The 20,026-nt window shown below is 34.3% G+C and overlaps 1 protein-coding gene across 1 annotated transcript; it reads left to right on the plus strand.

The window, feature by feature from the left end:
• The first annotated feature begins 6,132 nt into the window (after positions 1–6,132).
• On the plus strand, positions 6,133–19,821 carry LOC149415001 (glucose dehydrogenase [FAD, quinone]-like). The gene is made up of 4 exons (XM_089642973.1): positions 6,133–7,441; positions 12,853–13,055; positions 18,431–18,580; positions 19,609–19,821. The coding sequence occupies exons 1-4, from the start codon at positions 6,133–6,135 to the stop codon at positions 19,819–19,821; spliced, it is 1,875 nt and encodes a 624-aa protein (XP_089499099.1).
• Positions 19,822–20,026: the final 205 nt, after the last annotated feature.

The raw sequence follows: 20,026 nt of genomic DNA on the forward strand, positions 1-20,026 counted from the left end.
AAGAGAGTGTAGATGAATTTTTATCTCATGCAGACAGTGATCTGAGTAGGAAAAGAGAGTGTAGATGATTTTTTATCTCATGCAGACAGTGATCTGAGTAGGAAAAGAGAGTGTAGATGATTTTTTATCTCATGCAGACAGTGATCTCCGTCTTGTTTTGAAGGTCAAGTGTAAGAAATTTCATCAAGAAAGGTCAAAATACTGTTTTAAGGTGTGGGAAAAGAGAGTGTAGATGATTTTTTATCTCATGCAGACAGTGATCTCCGTCTTGTTTTGAAGGTCAAGTGTAAGAAATTTCATCAAGAAAGGTCAAAATAATGTTTTAAGGTGTAGGAAAAGAGAGTGTAGATGATTTTATATCTCATGCAGACAGTGATCTCCGTCTTGTTTTGAAGGTCAAGTGTAAGAAATTTCATCAAGAAAGGTCAAAATACTGTTTTTAAGGTGTAGGAAAAGAGAATGTGGATGATTTTTCATCTCATGCAGACATTGATCTCCCTCTTGTTTGAAGGTCAAGTGTGCGAAATTTCATCAAGAAATCTCAAAATACTGTTTTTAGGTGTAGGAAAAGAGAGTGTGGATGATTTTTCATCTCATGCAGACAGTGATCTCCCTCTTGTCTTGAACTTCAAGTGTGCGAAATTTCATCATTCTCGGAATAAAAATCAAATAAATGCCGCACGCCCGGTGTTTGCCCCCCATATACAATCTTCTTCATATAAAAAGATAGAAGATAATCTATATATTATTTCCTGCTCATTTTAGAGTGGAAGATACTATCAGTATTGCCATGTACTATAAGATCGCTATTCAGAATCGAAACAATGATATAGCTTTAGCCCTGTTTGTTTACCAGAACTGGATAGCCAGGTACTTCCCCTCCTTTTCTTCTTCACTGCATTCAGCCTCACAATATATCCTCACGGGGATGCCGTAGCCTCACTGGAGACCAGACGGTTAACAGGATCGCTAATTTCGATTAATATTACTAATATTCAATCGAATATCGATATTTGAATTAACCCCATCACTACATTATCACCATCCTTTTCATGGCTCCTAACTATAAATATAAATAATCTAAATTGTCATTCTCGTCACACTCTTACCCGGACCATTCCCCTTAAGTTCGTACTATAAAGCTGGACACACACGGCGGAACCATTTGACTCAATCTCGGGAACACACAAGACCGAGCCTAGCCACGCCAAGCAGGGCCATTTCGATCTACGTCACCATCGAGTAAACAAATCGAATATGTCAACTGAAATCATACATAAGTGATTTTTGGGTGTGTTTTGACTTTTAAAATTTAAAAATTAACATTATTGATGTCGTTGTAGCCAAAAAATTTTTTTTTTTTGATAATTCGGTTTTTTGTATGAAGATTTTCAGTGTTAAACATCATTAATAATGTCGAATTTTTCAAACTTAACACTCTATCATGCTCAAAAGTCACGAGCCGCCACTGATATGAGTAAAAAAATTGGTTAATTGTAAGTACTAGGAATCCAGAGAAAAGTCGCGTCAGCTTGAAGACATCGTACTTTTATGACTCGAGGACTGATTTTCCTGATTTGGATTTCAGATCAAAATTTCAAATACAAATGAGTTACTCAAATACGAAATATTTTCGTATCCTGAGGAGAGGGGTTTGTTATATTTCGGAGCAAAAATTTCACCAAAATTATTTCGGGTCCTTGATGGAGGCTGTAGAATTTGGAACAAAAATTACATTGTTATATTTCGAAATTTCCCTAGATTTTTATGCCTTTTGTTCTTTTCCCTAATTTTTTTTTCCCCTAGTTCTAGGGAAACTTCCCTAGACAAACCATCACTGTACTGAGCGGAAGAGTTTCCGATTTCTAAGATTTTTCAATTTGCGGGGATTCTGGGCATTCCTTGATGTCCAACCATATTAAAAAGTAATATTTACAATAATTATGAGATGTACTATACTTTTTTTTTACGTAAATTTTAAAAAGATCTATTTTTAAGCCCTGAACGAAAGGAATAACCCAAAAATGATCAGATAACACAAAATAGGGTTCCATGATAACTCAACACAGTGACAATTCAACACACCTTTAAAAAGTGATATAAAGTCATTAGAAATGATGGAAAAAAATTTAATCCTAACCTAACCTACTATTTAATAAAGTTTTTGTTTCATCACTTTCCATGACTTTATATAGCTTTTTAAAGATGTGATGAATTATCATTTTGATGATTTATCCGGTCACCCAAAATAGATGCTAATTTCAATAGAATTTGGGTCATTATGGAGGTAAATGTAAATGGGAATTTAGAATTTTAATTCTAGGTATTTTAGAACATATGCATTGGCAATTCTGTTGAGCGGATTTAGGCTCGATGATAGTACACACATGTCATGGCAGAACCGGCGAGGCATTGGTTCCATTTGGCTCGATGACTCTGCCGTATGTGGCCAGCTTAACATGTTACATCACGTATTACCAAGAAGGTGTCGTGCATATATGGAGATAAATAAATATACCATTAACCTTTTCAATGCCACTGGCGTGACACAACACACAACCCAATCGTGATGTGTTTACGGCACAGGTTAATTAGTTGCAGATTTGTCGTGTGTTGAGGATTCAGATGTCCTAGTTGAGCTTGACAATGATAACTTTTTTGTCAATGAATACAAGAAAACAATATTAAGGACTCTCAAATGAGAAACATGAAATACAAATGACAGAATAAGATTCTGTCGCAACTACAGGGTTTTCCAATAAGAGGTGTTATTTTGATATTCAATCGTAAAAGATCAATGGTTTCGTTGTTTGTGTGGCACGTAGCGCTGTCTAGTTGAAAGTAAACGTTGTCCAGATCAATATCATCCAATTCCAGTCATAAAAAATCATTAATCATCTCTCGATAGCGCAATCCATTCACCGTAACTGTTGCTCCAGCCTCATTTTCGAAAAAGTAAGGTCCCTCCGCCGGACCATAAACCGCACCAAACAGTCACACGTTGAAGACAAAGAGGCTTTTCAACAATAACTCTTGAGTTTTCCGAGCCCCAGATGTGACAATTTTGCTTGTTGACGAAGTCACCGAGGTGGAAATAGGCCTCATCACTCAAGATGATTTGCATTTGATTCACTCAAGTGAATTTTAATAATTTAAATGCATTGTTGAAGCGTGTATTGTTCCATTTTTATTAATAGCGTAGTTTCTACTTGTCAAATGTCAAAAAATGACAGCTTCAAAAGTAACATCTACCGAAATAGCGGGCTATTCAAAATAACACCTCTTATTGGAAAACCCTCTAGAATTGAACACAGGACCTCTTACTTACCGGGGAAGTGTTCTGACCACGGAGCTTATTCGACCATATTAACTTCATTTTTAAATATTTTATTGAGAGTGACCAATATTATTTTCATTTTGAACTCAATGTAATTTAGATAGTGTCTTGGGTTAATATATCCATGTTCATTTTGATGTGCGACATCTATTGACTTTTCTACAAGTCTAGGATGAATATTTTTATTTTAGGAATAACTTAATAGGTAAAACCTCGAATTGTAATATTTAATTATTAAAGACTCTCAAATTAAAAACATGAAACAGAAAAGACAGAAAAAAGATTTAGTTGGATCTAGGAATTGAACTCACAACCTCTTCCTTGACGGGGAAGCGCTTTGACCACTGAGCTAATTCGACCATATCAACTTACCCTCGTAGCTCTCGAGTATGAAACAGTCAAAAATGACTTTAATTAATTTTAAGAATTAATGCTCGTCAGATAGAAATATTTTTACGTAAAAGAAAGTTATTTTAAATAATTGTAAACAACAATTACTAGCCTGAAACGCAAATATAAATTTAAAAATCTTTCGAAAAAAATCAATTCTGCCGGCGGGAATTGAATTCGATAACGTTGCATTCTATCAACTTTTAGTGGCAATCTCATACACACACGAGGACAAATACACATTTCTCTGAAAACGGATGTCATTACAAGCCAAAATGTGTATATTCTTGGTATACCTTATATTGTAGGTAATAGGCATTAAAATCGATTGACAAATGGAGTCTAGAAACGTTCGATTTCAAGCACAAAACTGGTTTTATTTATTTTGTAAATAATTTTATAAGAAAGCAAAAAAAGTTATTCAAGTGAAACTGTCACAGATAATCTTAGCTATAATGCTGTAATTTTTTTAAGTTTTTTCCTTTACGCGTTCATACATTTCTAATGAAAAAAAAAATTGTAGTTTACATTTATATTTTTTATTGAGTAATTTATTTTTTATTTGTATTCTATTCAAGCGAAACGATAGGAAAACCTTCAATTTGTCTTAATCATATTTTTTGTTATTCATTATATACACAAATTCGTTATAAAGATTAATCAAAATAGTGATTTGGCATTAAGCTTTGCCTTAATATACGAAATAAATGTCCGTCCTATGCAATTGGCATTTGGAGAGGTTAGTAGAGTTGTCGACTGCAATCACTGGGTAGGAAGATTCAATACTCAATGAATATCAAAAACAACAAAAACTTTTAAAATAGATGTATTTAGGAAAAAAAAACTCGCTGATTGATTTTTTTGTAACGATATTGTTAAAAATAAAGACAGAGAAACGATGGCATAATAATTAAGGAAGGTCAGTTAGAATTCATAAGTTCAATGGCAACAAGAAACATTACATAATTCAGTTAATCTTCTATTTATGTTATTTATTACAAAATAATAAAATATTTCAAATTATAACTGTACGCAAAATAAATATGATTCTAAAATCATATTTGATTTACACATTAATGACATTAAGGACGGGTTGTTTCGGAGAATTTGAACAATTCATCAAATTTAAACGTTCATTTTCGGGTTCTGTGAAAGTCCTATTCAAGTTCTGTTATTATATCATTGTAGGGTAGTTGCTTGACAAAACTGAAATAAAAACAGAACTTGAAAAAATCTTTCACAGAACTTGAAAATGAACGTTGAAATTTGATGAATTGTTCAGATTCTCCGAAACAACCCGTCCTAAGTCCAGATCACAATGATGGGATTTATTCACAGAATAACTAAACCTTTCAAAGATCCTCAATCAATTCTAACCCTTTACTATGCCTTAATTAGAAGTAAACTTGAATATGGAAGCACTATTTGGAATCCACATTATTGCAAGTATGAAAACATCATACAGAGTTTTCCAATAAGAGGTGTTATTTTAACATTTAATCGTAAAAGATCAATGTTTTCGTTGCTTGTGTGGCACGTAGCGCCGTCTTGTTGAAAGTAAACGTTTCCCAGATCAATACCATCCAATTTCGGCCATAAAAAATCATTAATCATCTCTCAATAGCGCAATCCATTCACCGTAACTGTTGCTCCAGCCTCATTTTCGAAAAAGTAAGGTCCAAGACTCCGCCGGACCATAAACTGCACCAAACAGTCACACGTTGAGAATAAAGAGGCTTTTTAACAATAACTCTTGGGTTTTCCAAACCCCAGATGCGACAATTTTTGCTTGTTGACGAAGCCACCGAGGTGAAAATTGGCCTCATCACTCAAGATGATTTGCATTTGATTCACTCAAGTGAATTTTAATAATTTCAATGCGTTGTTGAAGCGTGTATCGTTCAATTTTTATTAATGACGTAGTTTCTACTTGTCAAATGTCAAAAAATGAGAGCTTCAAAAGTAACATCTACCGAAATAGCGGGCTATTCAAAATAACACCTCTTATTAGAAAGCCCTGTATTATATATTATATAAATCATTTAAATGCAATCCATTTCATGTACACGTTCTTTGGGGAAAAAATTGTGTACCCATTGATATATTTGTGTACCTAAGATGCACGGTATCTGATTCAAATTCTCTCATAGTATCTGTAATCGCTATAAGAGCCCATTTTACAATGATTGTATTTTTGTTTCAGGGTTACCTCCAGTCGTCATGAAAGTGGTGAACTTTGATTGTACAAGTCAAAGTAAAGCCTTGAAAACGAAATGATGTTCCGATCTGACAAGGCCAAATCAAACTGGATGCAAGAGTATTCAAACAATCCAGATAATTAATGATCCCGGGGTAATCACTATTACATCAGTCAAATTCATGATTCTCTATAGTTGTTATTCAAAATGGCATTAGTTTTTATCATATGTGTTATTCTTGGTGCGGTTATTGCCCAGCCAACAGAGTCCACATTTTCAACAGCATATGACCTGTTTAATTCTGTATATCAATCTGCAACTATTAATCCTCACGAAGGTGTCATCAGAGATACGAAAGTCTTCAAGACTGAATATGATTTTATTGTCGTTGGAGCTGGTTCCGGGGGAAGCGTTGTTGCTAACAGACTAACTGAAGAACGCAATTGGGAGGTATTGCTTTTAGAAGCAGGCAAAGATGAAACTTTCTTATCTGATGTACCATTAACGGCTGCTTTGAACCAAATTACAGAGTTGAATTGGGGATATAAAACAGATCCTGTTCCAGGAGCTTGTCTAGGACTTAAAGGAGGAGTCTGCAATTGGCCACGAGGTAGAGTTCTCGGAGGAACTAGTGTCATTAACTTTTTGGTGTACACAAGAGGAAATAAACTGGACTACGACGGTTGGGAAGCTCTTGGGAATAAAGGTTGGAGTTATAAAGACATCTTGCCTTACTTCACAAAGTCTGAAAATGTTGGAATCCCGAATTTAAGAGATTCTAAGTATCATGGAAACGGTGGATATCTTAATGTCGAGAATTCTCCTTATATTTCTGGTTTGTACAGGCCGTTTTTACAGGCTGGTAGAGAGCTAGGTTACAAGATAACAGACCCAAACGGTAAGGACAATCTAGGCTTTTCAAGAGTACAAGCAACAATGCGAAAAGGTCGAAGATGCAGCGCTTCAAGAGCGTTCTTAGAACCGATCAGAAATCGAAGAAATCTTCACATATCTAAACTAAGCAGAGTTTTAAAGGTGTTGATAGATCCAGCCACAAAACGCGCGTATGGCGTAGAATTTACAAAAGGACGTAAAACATACATAGTCATAGCTAAAAAGGAGGTCATCCTTGCAGCAGGAGCTATTGGATCACCTCATCTTTTGATGCTTTCAGGAGTTGGACCAAGAGAAAACCTGGAATCATACGGAATACCTGTAATAAAAGACGCGAAAGTCGGATATAATCTGCAAGATCACGTGTGCCTCTCAGGGTTGGTTTTCTTGGTAAATGACACTGTGACTGTTAATGAAAAAAAGGTTACAGGTCCAAAGGCTATATTTGAGTACATGGTGAATAGAGCAGGACCCTTCACTTTGCCTGGTGGGGCGGAAGGTATGGCCTTTGTAAAAACCAAGTTTACTGCCATGGATAAAGACGATTATCCTGACATAGAACTGGTGATGGGAACGGGAGGTTTGAACGGGGATGCTTCCGGCACGCTCAGAGAACTATTAGGTAAGAATCAACAACTGTTCAATTAAAATGAGGATCATCTATTTAAGTCTCCTGAAATCAAAATTTATTAAAATTAAAAATTGACAAATTTGTCATGTTCACTTGGTGAAATGGTTCATTAGGAATGTTTAGACCACCAAGCTAGGCACATGCCCGTCTTGTTGTGGTTGATTATATAATGATGTGTATATTTGTAGCATATTTCTCTTGAAGTTAAGTTCTTTTAAAAAATATATGTTATATTTTAAGATAATATCTACCAAGCCGAAATCATTGAGGTATATAAGAGCAAACTTGTTCAAAGTTTGGACCAGAATTTTTGGTTAGGGAGGTACCATAGAATAAAGACGAAAACAAGAATGTCATGTATTTCGTGATCTAAGAAGAACGTTCAAAAATAAGATGAAGATGGTTTGAAAGGAATAGTATTTTTCTTTTTTTTATATTAACTCCACACAGGAGGCCCTGAAGAAAATAATTTCCCTCAGGGCCTATGTCATCTTTGGGGATGCTGTGTGGTGGGTCTTTTTTTGGAGAGGAAGGAGTGAACATGGGTCTTGAAGAGTCCCATGTTGTAGGAGGGAGGAAACACAGAGGCCGGCAGTTCGTTCCACAGCCGAGCTGTTGAACTTAAGAACGAATCGTAGAAGCGACCCGTTCTCATGTGACAAATGTCAACCGTGTACAAATGTTGGGCGCGCGTTTGGCGTGTATCCCGACTACGCACCGGTGCCGAAGGGATCAATGACGCTAGTTCCTCAGAGCATCTTCCATTGTAATACCGATAGAACAAGGACAGCATACCTACCTGACGCCTGTGCTCTAAAGATTGCAGTCCGTTTGTTAAGATTGGGGAATCTATCAAACGGACCGCCCGTTTTTGCACAGAGTCAAGGGTTTTTTTCAGGTTTTTAGGGGCTCCGGACCAGAGATGGCTGCCAAATTCGACAGTAGGGTATATACAAAAAATACAATGATAATTATGCGAAAATTGTGAAAATATTTACGAAAACACGACTCGGATAAAATAGAGCTAAAAATCTCTCGTCAAATGTCAAAAGTAGCATTTAAAGAAATGCCTATGACATGTCAAATAACAGAACAAAATGTAATTTTAACGTTGCATTCCAACACGCGTGTGTTTTTATATACCTACCTATATTATATAGATGTCACGTGTGACATGTAAGAACATGCTTTTTTTTAAAACAGTACCATCCTTTGGAGGTAAAAACAACTACACAGATCTTTCTAGCCTTTCTTTCTATCTTTCTAGTCTTATAGCCATAGCAACGCGTGACGGAGTACAGCTAGTTAAAAGTAAAAATATTGTACACTGCACTTGGCATATCTGCAAATGTCATTTATTGCTTTTACTGTGTTGTATACCGGATTTGTTATTTGCTGCTTTTACTGTGTTGTATACCGAATTTGTTATTTTCCGCTTTTACTATGTTGTATACCGGATTTTTTATTTTCTGCTTTTATTGTGTTGTATACCGGATTTTTTATTTTCTGCTTTTATTGTGTTGTATACCGGATTTTTTATTCTCTGCTTTTACTGTGTTGTATATATCGTATTTTTTTTATTTTCTGCTTTTACTGTGTTGTATATTGGATTTGTCATTTTCTGCTTTAACTGTGTTGTACACCGAATTTGTTATTTTCTGCTTTTACTGTGCTGTATACCGGATTTATTATTTTCGGGTTTTAATTTGTTGTTCTTGTTAAAAATATTTTAAATGATAATATTTTACATTGTTAGCTCCATCGTAAATATCCGTTTATAAACTTTTATTTGTTTAAAGATCAGGGCCTAGAGCATTTCAGGGACAAAGTACAAATGAAACTATTCTTTTTTTGCAATCGATGCAATCGATGCAATCGGCGGTACGGTATAACTTTCAGAAATGAAGATAAATTTAAGAAGTCGAACAAACGAATGTTAGCTTTATTTTTTTATTCATATACATAGATAATTAGATAATAAAGGTGACAAGTTTTGTTAATGTGAATACCGCACAAAAGTCCAACTGCTGGAGCCAGTGAGGCTATGGCATCCCCAATTGAGGTGCGTTGTAAGGCTTAAGCTGAGGTGGTTAGGGGAAGGAGATGGGGAAGTACCTGACTGTTCAGATCTGGTCATTGGAGTAGACCCAACCTTTCCCTAGGCCCGAGAGGCCCCGGTCAGCGACCGATTTTTATTTTATTTTTTAACATTAACTTCGTACAGGAAGACACTTATTTAAGGTATAACATGTCATACTCTGGGTGGGAATCTGGCGCATTTGTCCACTCGGCTACTAGCCTGCTTATGTTTTAAAGAGTTTCATTTTAAACAATACAAAAATATTTCCGTTCAAGAAAATACTAAAGGATTTTGTTCAAAATATTGATGGGTTACTGACTCGAAAAATAAAAATCGAATGCATTAATTTGTTTGTTTGCCATTAGACGAAAAATTTTCGCCTGGGGCGCTTTTTCCTTGTGTTTGTGTTTGTAATATTTCCCATTAACTCCCTTCACCCACATCTACCTCAATAATAGAGAGAAAGCCATATTAATAAATAAAATCATTTGGTATCTCTAAATATTAATAATATATTATAAATAGTATAAAATAAGTCGCTATCCGCGTCTGTCTGTTTGTGCGCTTAGTTCTTTTAAAGTATGTAACTGATTCTGATAGGGTTTTCACTGTCATTTAGAGAATTTCTTCCGAAAGGTTTATATATATTTATATATTTTTTTTTTATTAGTAAAAAAAAGATACACGAATTGCATAATATAACAATTACGTAATATAATTACACAATATAGTACAGTTATTAATTACATAATATTAGTATTTGATGTACCCCCATAAATAAGCAGGGCTTGTGTGTATGGGGGTGTTGTTATATTGGTTTATATTTGGTACGATTCAGTTCAACTGTTCGGAATACTTTTTAAGGTGGTTTTTGAATTTGCATTCATGTTTCTAATTTTTTCTGGTAATGAGTTAAAAAATTTAACTCCGAGATATTCATGGTTGAACTGTCCTATTGTTTTTTTACATTTAGGAGTAGGAAGTATTGACGTTTGTCTAAGATTTCTGTTATTTTTAAAGGGTGCAATTTTATTTTGAATATAGTTTTTATAAATTTGTAATGTTGCATGGTAGAAGTATAATGCACTTAATTTTCTGACCTTAAATTGTTTGAATAAAAGTTCGGACGAATATGAATAGGGTTTTTTTAAAATGGTTTTTATTATTAGTTTTTGTGATATGTAAATTGTTTGAGTTTGATTTTTATATGTACCGCCCCAGCCTATAATGCCGTATTGTATAATTGATTGACAGAAAGCGAAGTATGTGGTTCTAAGTAATTTTTCGTTTAAAATATCTCTTAAACATCTAAATATATATGTTAGTTTCATTATTCTGTCGTTCAGAATATTTATATGTTGGGACCATTTTAAACGCTGGTCTATTGTTATGCCTAGGTACTTAATATCGGTCTTGCTTTCTATGTTTGTACATAACATATTGCATTTGTGGTTTTCTGTATTTTTCACAGAGTGGATAATTATGTTTATTTCTTTAGGTGTTTCTTGTTTTTTAATAAAAATATAATTTTTTAATATATATTATACATGCATATTATATTTATTTAAAGTAGAGAAAAATCGAGTAACGACGGGTACTCGTCAGCTAATCCCATCTAAATTAAAATCAGTCTAGTTGACGTGTACCCATGACATTTACCATCGTAAACTTTCTGTAGGAATTTTTAACACATTCTTTAAACGGGAAACGAGAAAACTCGTCATACGCCTTTTTACAGTAAGACGCGGGAGACGAGTTTACTCGTTTTGTTGCGCAAAGCGGTAAGGAGCGGGAAACTTGTTAACAAAGGGTTCAAAAAGGGTGCGGGGTCATGTGTTTTCTATTGTCGGCGGTACCCGATCTATCTACCTGTCAATACAATGAGTTTGAAACACAACAAAATAATAAAAATAATAAAATCGCTGTCGCGTATGTTCCGCTCACAAACTACGCAGTGAAACGCGGTACACGTGCAAGTTTTGCAATGTGCCCCTGCATAAAGGAAAGTGTTTCGAACGCTATCACACATTGAAGCACTATTAGGTTATAGTTTTTTTATATATATTTTTCTAAATAATCTTGTAATTTTGTATGAATAAATTTCGACATATTGTTATTTCGATTGTGAAATACTCTTTTTTCTATGATTCCCAAGAAAGTAGAAAGTTTTTCTTCATAAAAAATTGAATTACACATACATTGCTAAGTAAATAAATAGAGACATCTTTTTAAAGTAAAACACTGAAAGTTTCATCGAAAAATATCAAATAGATCATAAGATATGAATATTTTGCGGAAAGTTTAATTTTGGCGCTAAAATTTAAAAAAACATCCGCTTTTCGCCCCCAATTTGGCGGTAAAATGCTCGACCATATAATCGCCCTACGTCGTGTAATATTTTAAATTGAGCCGCTACCAATAACAACCCTTACGTAGATGGCGATAAGGTTTAAATTCCTGCTTAACACCATCCGCCTGTTTTGATTTATGCAAGAAAAAAACATGGCCAAAAAGTGCCTTTTATTTTATTTTGTGGATGTTCAGGCATAAATATTTAATTTTTTTTCAGGCATAAATATTTAATGGGTTTGTAAGTAGGAGATTTTGAACTTTAAAGCAGTTTTCATAAGCCTTTACATTATTTTTTGCTGGGCTTATAAAAAGACTTATCTAAAAAATACTCGATTATTTCAAAGGCCAAGATGTATTCTACTCGCTGTATTTAATTAAAGCATCTGAAACATTTCTAGGCGACCAAATTTTCAAACCAAAACACATGATTTTGCATTACTACGTATGGCATCGCCTTAAGATATAAAATTGTGTAGTACATTATTTCAATGTAACTCATAAGCTTTAGACAGCATTAGCAATGTAAGCACCCTAAAATATATATTTTTTACAACTTGATTACAAAAAATCGACCTTTCTCCATTTTCTGTAAACACAATATGCAAGTATTATATATAAAAACCTTCCGGAAGATATTCTCTAAATTATGGTGAAAACCCTATCAAAATCCGTTGTGTAGTTTAGAAGAACTAAGCGCACGAACAGACAGGCGCGGATAGCGACCTTGTTTTGTACTATTTAGCGATATGTTTATCCGAGACACAATCTAGGTTACAAACCAATTTTTTAGAACTTGAAAAAATTAGTTGGAAGATAATATTGTTAATTATGAATTTGTTGGTTGAATGGTTAAAGATTTTGTCCCGCTCTTTTGATTTTGCTCTGTCTTGTTCTCTTTCAGGTTTCGTTTTGATTTATTAGTATTATCTAATTATTCAATGATTAATCAAAATTGTTCAACCGTTTTCAGGTATAACCTCTGAGTTCACGGACCGTCTGTACGGCGACATACGCGACCGTGAAGCATTCGCGATAAACCCCATACTGCTAAGACCACGCTCTCGAGGTCGCCTCAGTCTGCGATCTGCCAACCCGTACGTCTGGCCCATGATGCAGCCAAACTACCTCGCAGACAGGAGGGACATCGACACGCTGGTGGAGGGAGCCAAGATGGTACGTATCGTAAGGCAGTTCGTACACGGAGATACTTACAAGTGTTGCGAAGGTTGAAGGTGTGTTCGGTGTTGGAAGTATACCATGTAATATTTTAAGTAAGTTATTTTGATTAGCGCGTTAAAACGTAGCGCGTAGTAGACTGACTGAGTACCTTCCCGCTGTCGCTTATATGAGGTGCCAATATGATTCAAGTTGCACCTAAGAACATTCCCGAACAATCTAGTTGCTATGACTACAAACATTGCCACCCGTAACGCTGAGCAACGGCCGATTTTTTTTTAATGTTCTATGGCGGCCTAGGTACCTAGCTGTCCAATACCTGCTGATTTTCTATGTTTTTAGTTGAAAACAAAAAAAAAATTGTAACAAAATTTCATAAAAATTTTCTACTCCAAACAATGTCAGGAATCACTTTATTTTTATTAAAAGATTACCCCCATAAAATGATAGACTTGTGCACATACAGGGTTTTCCAATAAGAGGTGTTATTTTGATATTCAATCGTAAAAGATCAATGGTTTCGTTGCTTGTGTGGCACGTAGCGCCGTCTTGTTGATAGTAAACGTTGTCCAGATCAATACCATCTAATTCCGGCCATAAAAAATCATTAATCATATCTCGATAGCGCAATCCATTCACCGTAACTGTTGCTCCAGCCTCATTTTCGAAAAAGTAAGGTCCAATGACTCCGCCGGACCAGAGGATAGAGAGGCTTTTCAACAATAACTCTTAGGTGTTCCGAGCCCCAGATGCGACACTTTTGCTTGTCGACGAAGCCACCTAGATGGAAATGGGCCTCATCACTCAAGATGATTTGCATTTGATTCACTCAAGTGAATTTTAATAATTTCAATGCGTTTTTGAAGCGTGTATCGTTCCATTTTTATTAATGGCGTAGTTTCTACTTGTCAAATGTCAAAAAATGACAGCTTCAAAGTAATATTTACAGAAATGGCGGGCTATTCAAAATAACACCTCTTATTAGAAAACCCTGTAGTACCTAGAGGTGTGTTATTTATTTAGTTACAGGAGATAAATATTTTTTTAGATTAGCTCTACACAGGAAAAAAATGTCCCTCAGTCATCTTTGGGGATGTTGTGTGGAGGGTATTTTTAGGGAAATGAAGGAGAAGAAGTTCTGGGATAGAAAAAGGTATGAAGGGTGGGAAGGAATCTGTGGTCAATGTGTCCAGGAGTGACGGACGCATGAATTCATCCCTCTTACTGCGGTACAAGGCGATGGGTCGAGAGAGTTCGGCTGGAAAGGTCAAAAGGTATCCCTGAACCAGCCGATTTCGATCCGGCCCACCACGCAGTGGTCCCGGACCAAAACTCAACGCCACTAACCCGGGCACCCCTGCTAAGTCACAAAACGTAGCAAACCATTTGGGGTGACCTATAGCAGGTGTGTCGGTAATCCAATAAATGGTTTCTGGGCGGTTTCGTTTGAGTTTTTTTTTTCATAATTTTACAGTATATTTTTTGGTTGTTTTCTTTAAGAGGAAGCTACAATCCAAAAATGTGTATATTCTTGGTATACCTTATATTGTAGGTAATAGGCATTCAAATCGCTTGACAAACGGAGTCTAGAAACGTTCGATTTCAAGCACCAAACTGATTTTTATTTATTTTCTAAATAATTTTATAAGAAAGCAAAAAAGTTAATCAAGTGAAACTGTCACAGATAATCTTGGCTATAATACTATTTTTTTAAGTTGTTTCCTTTACGCGTTCATACATTTCTATAGAAGAAATATTTTTTTTAGTAGCTTACATTTATATTTTTTATTTGTATTCTACTCAAGCGAAAAGATAGAAAAACCTCCAATTTATCTAAAGCATATTTTTTGGTTAAAGATTAATCAAAATAATGATTTAGAATTAAGCTTCGCCAAAGCTATTTTTATGTGATTTTATATTTTCTCTAATTTATCAAAGAATTTTGTTCGAGGGCAATTATTTTTATTTTCTTGTTATTCAAATAAATACAAAAATAAATAAATTAATCACTGTCACACTCAACCTTGAATAGAAGACCAACACCATTTTCAAGACTGATTGTAAATCATTCATTTTCATTACCTAATAATCCTTGACAACAATAGTTTCAGAAATGTCTTAAATATTCATAATACGGAAATTAGAAGATGGTCGAGTGGGAGCGGAATTATTTAATTGTAAACACTCATCTTCGATTTGGCAGATATTAATGCGTAATCACAAAGGAAAACATTTAACCGATAGTAAATTGATTGCATAAGTATGTACAACGATGTTATTAGCATAAGTTATGATGTGTTAATGTTTTGTGTTGATGAATAAGTTCCTAGTGACGTCGCGTCGGTTTCCTAGGAAAATAGTAAATATTTTACCTGTACACGTATTAATGCTTTGGTTTTGGTGTTTTATTGTTTCATAAAATAATATATTTGATTTTTTATGATAAACTAATGTTTATAAGACGAGGTTTTATGCATAGCATAAAGGATAACAAATAATAATATGTTATTTCGGCTACTGGCATTATACTTAGCTCTCTCATTAAAAATTTAGGCGTATTAGATCTATCAAAAAAATTATAAAAATGCAAAAATCAGTCATTATAAATACATGTAGGATAACGAAAGATTTTTTAAATATTTATGTTGAGGGATCAGTAGGATTTATAGGCCCTGTTAGAAGTTCTACCGAGCCGAACCCTCTGATATGAAAATATCTGGAGTCGGTGAATTATTTTCCCATTTGATCTCTGGTGAGTTGACGTATTGTTTTTGTATTGTTTTGTATTTACTTTGCTTATATAATGCACTTGCATTGTATTGATTGACTAGATCAAGGCTGCCCAACCCCAGGCCCGCGGGCCACAATGTGGCCCGCGAACGAATTATAAGTGGCCCGCGTGAACCATTTTCAAAAAATCCGCCAATTTGAAAATGTGTCGCGGGCCCGCGGTAAAACAAACAATGCAGCTTGCGCGCGGTCACCAGTGTTGCCAACGAAGGCGATTTATCGCTATTTAGGCTACTCAGAACGAGAATCAGCGACGAAAAAATCTAACCTGTTGAACTTACTTTTTAAACAAAAATACACCGGTTTTTGATATAATATTTTTTGCGTCCGAAATGGAATCTTGTAGCCCCCCCCCCCCCCCCCCATGGAAATAGGAGCCGTCAGGTATTCAGTAGCCCGCCAGTGATTCAAGATCGTCAATTTCGCCCAACTGTTAAAAAGGTTGGGCAGCCTTGGACTAGATCAGGTATGGCGAACCTAGGGCACGCGTGCCCGAGGTGGCACGTTTGATCATTTGGATGGCACACTAACGATTTCCAAGATCATTTTTTTTTTTTAATTTTTAAGTTTAAAAAATATATTTTTTTGATTTGACCAGTTGTTTCAAAAATATCTGAACAATCGTTCATATTCTTCTTTTCTTTTCAAATGTAACAGTCATTCTGTTGATTTTTTTTCAAACCAGAATTGGGTTGTTTCAACTCAAATTTAACTTACGTTGCAAAGCACGGATTTAAGTCACTGGGAGATGTTATGATTCTTGTAACAAAATTGATCAATTTGATATCTGCACGCGGATTAAACAAACGAAAACTTTTAGAATTGTTAAATGAGGTGAACTCAGTATATAAGGGCTTACTTATGTACAACAATGTGCGATGGTTAAGTCGTGGAAAATTTCTTCAAAGATTCGTTGAGTGTTTGGAAGAAGTTAGGCTTTTTTTAATAAATGAGAATCTCATTGAAAAATATTATGAGTTACTAGACCTCGAATGTCTTTCAAAATTAATGTTTTTTACTGATTTGTGCTTACATTCAAATGAATTAAATATTAAAGTGTAAGGCGTTAACAAAACAATTATTGTTATGTTTGATTTAATCAAAGCATTTCAAGCTAAATTACAAAATTTTGATCGTGACGTTGTATATAATACCTTCAAATATTTCCCAAATACAAAAAAAACTTTATGCAGAAGAAAAGCCAGATCAAATCAAATTAACACAAGAATTTTTTGTAGTTATTCTATCGATAATCAACGAGTTTTCTTCGAGATTCAAACAATTCAGGAGATTTGAAAAGATATAAAAATTTATTTTATATCCAGATACACTCAGATGACCTCAATTTGGAGATTTTCGAGTGGCTAAATCTAGAAGATTTTGAAATGCAATCGAGTTCGCTATGGAAACAAAAAATTGTTGAAAGCGATCGATTAACGAACATAAATAATAAAAATGCAGAAGAAGAAATAATGAGAACTTGGAAAGCCATTCCAGAAATCTTTAGCGAGTTAAAAAAACTAGCGAGAGCAATATTATCAATTTTCTCTACTACATAATATGCTTGCGAGTCATTATTTTCAGAAATGAATTTCATAAAATGTGATTCAAGAACGAGAATGACTGATGAATCGAGTTGGTCGTGTGTGTCACTAAAAGTGACGAAATATGATCCAGATATAAAGAATTTGTCATCGAGTGTACAACAGCAAAAATCTCATTGATAAATAACAAATATGTATATTTATTGATTATGACTTTATTTTTATGAAACTCTATTGTAATTTTTTATCTTATGAATAAAATTTGAAAAAAAAAACTTTTTTATTTTATCTATTTGGTTAATTATTTTACAGCTTGGGCACGCCTCACAATCTAGAAATAATATTTGAGGATTTTTGGCACGCGGGCCCAAAAAGGTTCGCCACACCTGACCTATACTATTCAGAATCAAAACATTGCTTGAAATTGCTTTTGCTATGTTGTTTTCCCTTCATTATCACAACAATAATTGGGGATGCCGTAGTAGATGCGGGATGGCTCCAAAAAATTATTCTAAAAAATTTACTATCTTAAAAATTCTACTATTTCAAAAGTTCGAACATTAAAAAATATCAAAAATTCTTTCATTTCAAAATTCAAACATTTTAAAAATTCACAAAATTCAAAAAATTATAAAATTTCAAAAATTCAAAAAATTTTAAGAATTCAAACATTTTAAAAATTCACAAAATTCAAAAAATTATAAAATTTCAAAAATTCAAAAAATTTTAAAAATTCATAAAATTCAAAAAATTAAAAAAAAAATTAAATTTAAAAAATGCAAAAAATTTTAAAATTAAAAAAAAAAAATTCAAAACTTTTAATAAAACAAAAATTTTTGATAACAAAAAAATTTCAAAATTTTTATTTTCAAAAATTTTAAAAATTCAAAAATTTTATTTTCAAAAATTTTAAAAATTCTAAAATTTTAAAAATTCTAATTTTTAAAAATTCCATAAATTTTAATAGTCAAAATTTTAAAAAATTCAAACTCAAAAATTCAAATTTCAAAAATTGTTAATAATGTTGATATCTTCTAGGCCGTCGCCGTGAGCCAGACGTCCGGCTTCCGGAGACTGAATACCACCCTGCACCAACGCCACTACCCCGGCTGCGAGACGCACCCCTTTCAGTCTGACCCCTACTGGGAGTGCGCCATCAGGCAGACCACCTCCACTCTCAGTCATATGGTGAGGAACCGATTAGCGTCCATCGTGCGGCCCTCGACACAAGCGATCATTCCTGGGCCTCCCGAACTATCTGTCGGGTTTTGTTTACATTCTGAAATCATAAATAAACCATTCACTAGATTGATAACTTCGATTGATTGTTCTAGGAGTTTCCGGATACAGTCTATATATTTTTTATAATAAAGAATATATATTTACATTACAAAATATATTTATGTTCGCAATCTCACCAATGAAGAAACTGGTTCTTGTGCTTGTTGAGAGAGTTACACTAATTATAAGAAAAATAGAATCATTATGCTATAAGTAAGTATATATATGATAGGAACAATATATAAAGAGACAAAATCTAAATACAGTGGAGATGAGTATAGACTGATAATAAATATCAATGAAGGGAAAAACAGGCAATTATTTAGTTGATTATTTCTGAAAGAGTAACTTTAGTTTTAGTTTAAGTTTGTTAATATCCTTTAATTTCTTTATTTCAATCGGAAGGTTGTTGAAATACTTTATTCCTAAATATTTATAGTTATTTTGCATTTGTTTGGTATTACATTTTGGAATTTTGATATCGTATTGATATCTTTTAGATAAGTGGGTTTCAAATTTTTGGATTATATTATCTTTATAAATTTGGATAATTGCATTTTTCTTGAATATATCTTCTACTCGGGGCACCCCGAAATCTTTAAATAGCGTTTTTGTTGGATACGTGGAGGTTTTCTTGAGGATTACTTTGAGGATTAGCTTCTGGACCACTTTGATCGGGGTCAGAATCTTATTGTATGACCCCCCCATCCAATAATTCTGTATTGAATTAAAGACTGGATTGGTGCGTAGTATACTCTTTTTAGGTTATTTCTTTCTAAAATATTTCTTAATCTTATGAATATGTATACACACTTTCTGATACGCTTGACCAATTCACATATATGTCTTTTCCACTTCATATGTTGTTCTATTATCACTCCAAAAATTTAAAAATATTATATAAATATTTGATGAAACAAAATGTCTGTTTTCAGTCCGGGACGGCGAAGATGGGCCCTGCGAGTGACCCCGGGGCCGTGGTAGACCCCTCCCTGCGCGTGTACGGCGTGGCGGGCCTGCGTGTGGTGGACGCCTCCGTGATGCCCATCATACCGGCTGGGCACACCAACAGCGTAGTGTTTATGATCGGAGAGAAGGCGGCCGACATGATCAAACGCGACTGGGGGGCTGAAGTGGACCCCATATAAACCAGAATCTTATACTGAAACGTTCGCAGACGGTCATTCTCAGCAGAATACCAAACATTAAAATTATTCAGTTACATGTATATAAGTCTTATGATGCAAGCCAATAGTCAATAATCAATCAAACTATATTTCTTGAACAAAATGATAGGATGTTAGACAATAGTGGTGATATGGGCATGTTTCAAGTATCAATCGCATACTGCTT

This window comes from Hesperophylax consimilis, chromosome 19, assembly GCF_061612785.1.
Source record: "Hesperophylax consimilis isolate HC1 chromosome 19, BYU_Hcon_1.0, whole genome shotgun sequence".
Lineage (NCBI taxonomy): Eukaryota > Metazoa > Arthropoda > Insecta > Trichoptera > Limnephilidae > Hesperophylax > Hesperophylax consimilis.

What these genes read in the sequence shown, in the direction of transcription:
- LOC149415001 (XM_089642973.1), top strand. Translation starts at nt 6,133, where the DNA reads ATGGCATTAGTTTTTATCATATGTGTTATTCTTGGTGCGGTTATTGCC. An exon ending in CACGCTCAGAGAACTATTAG is followed by an intron (nt 7,442 to 12,852) that starts GTAAGAATCAAC and finishes AACCGTTTTCAG; the next exon opens with GTATAACCTCTGAGTTCACG. An exon ending in TGGTGGAGGGAGCCAAGATG is followed by an intron (nt 13,056 to 18,430) that starts GTACGTATCGTA and finishes GATATCTTCTAG; the next exon opens with GCCGTCGCCGTGAGCCAGAC.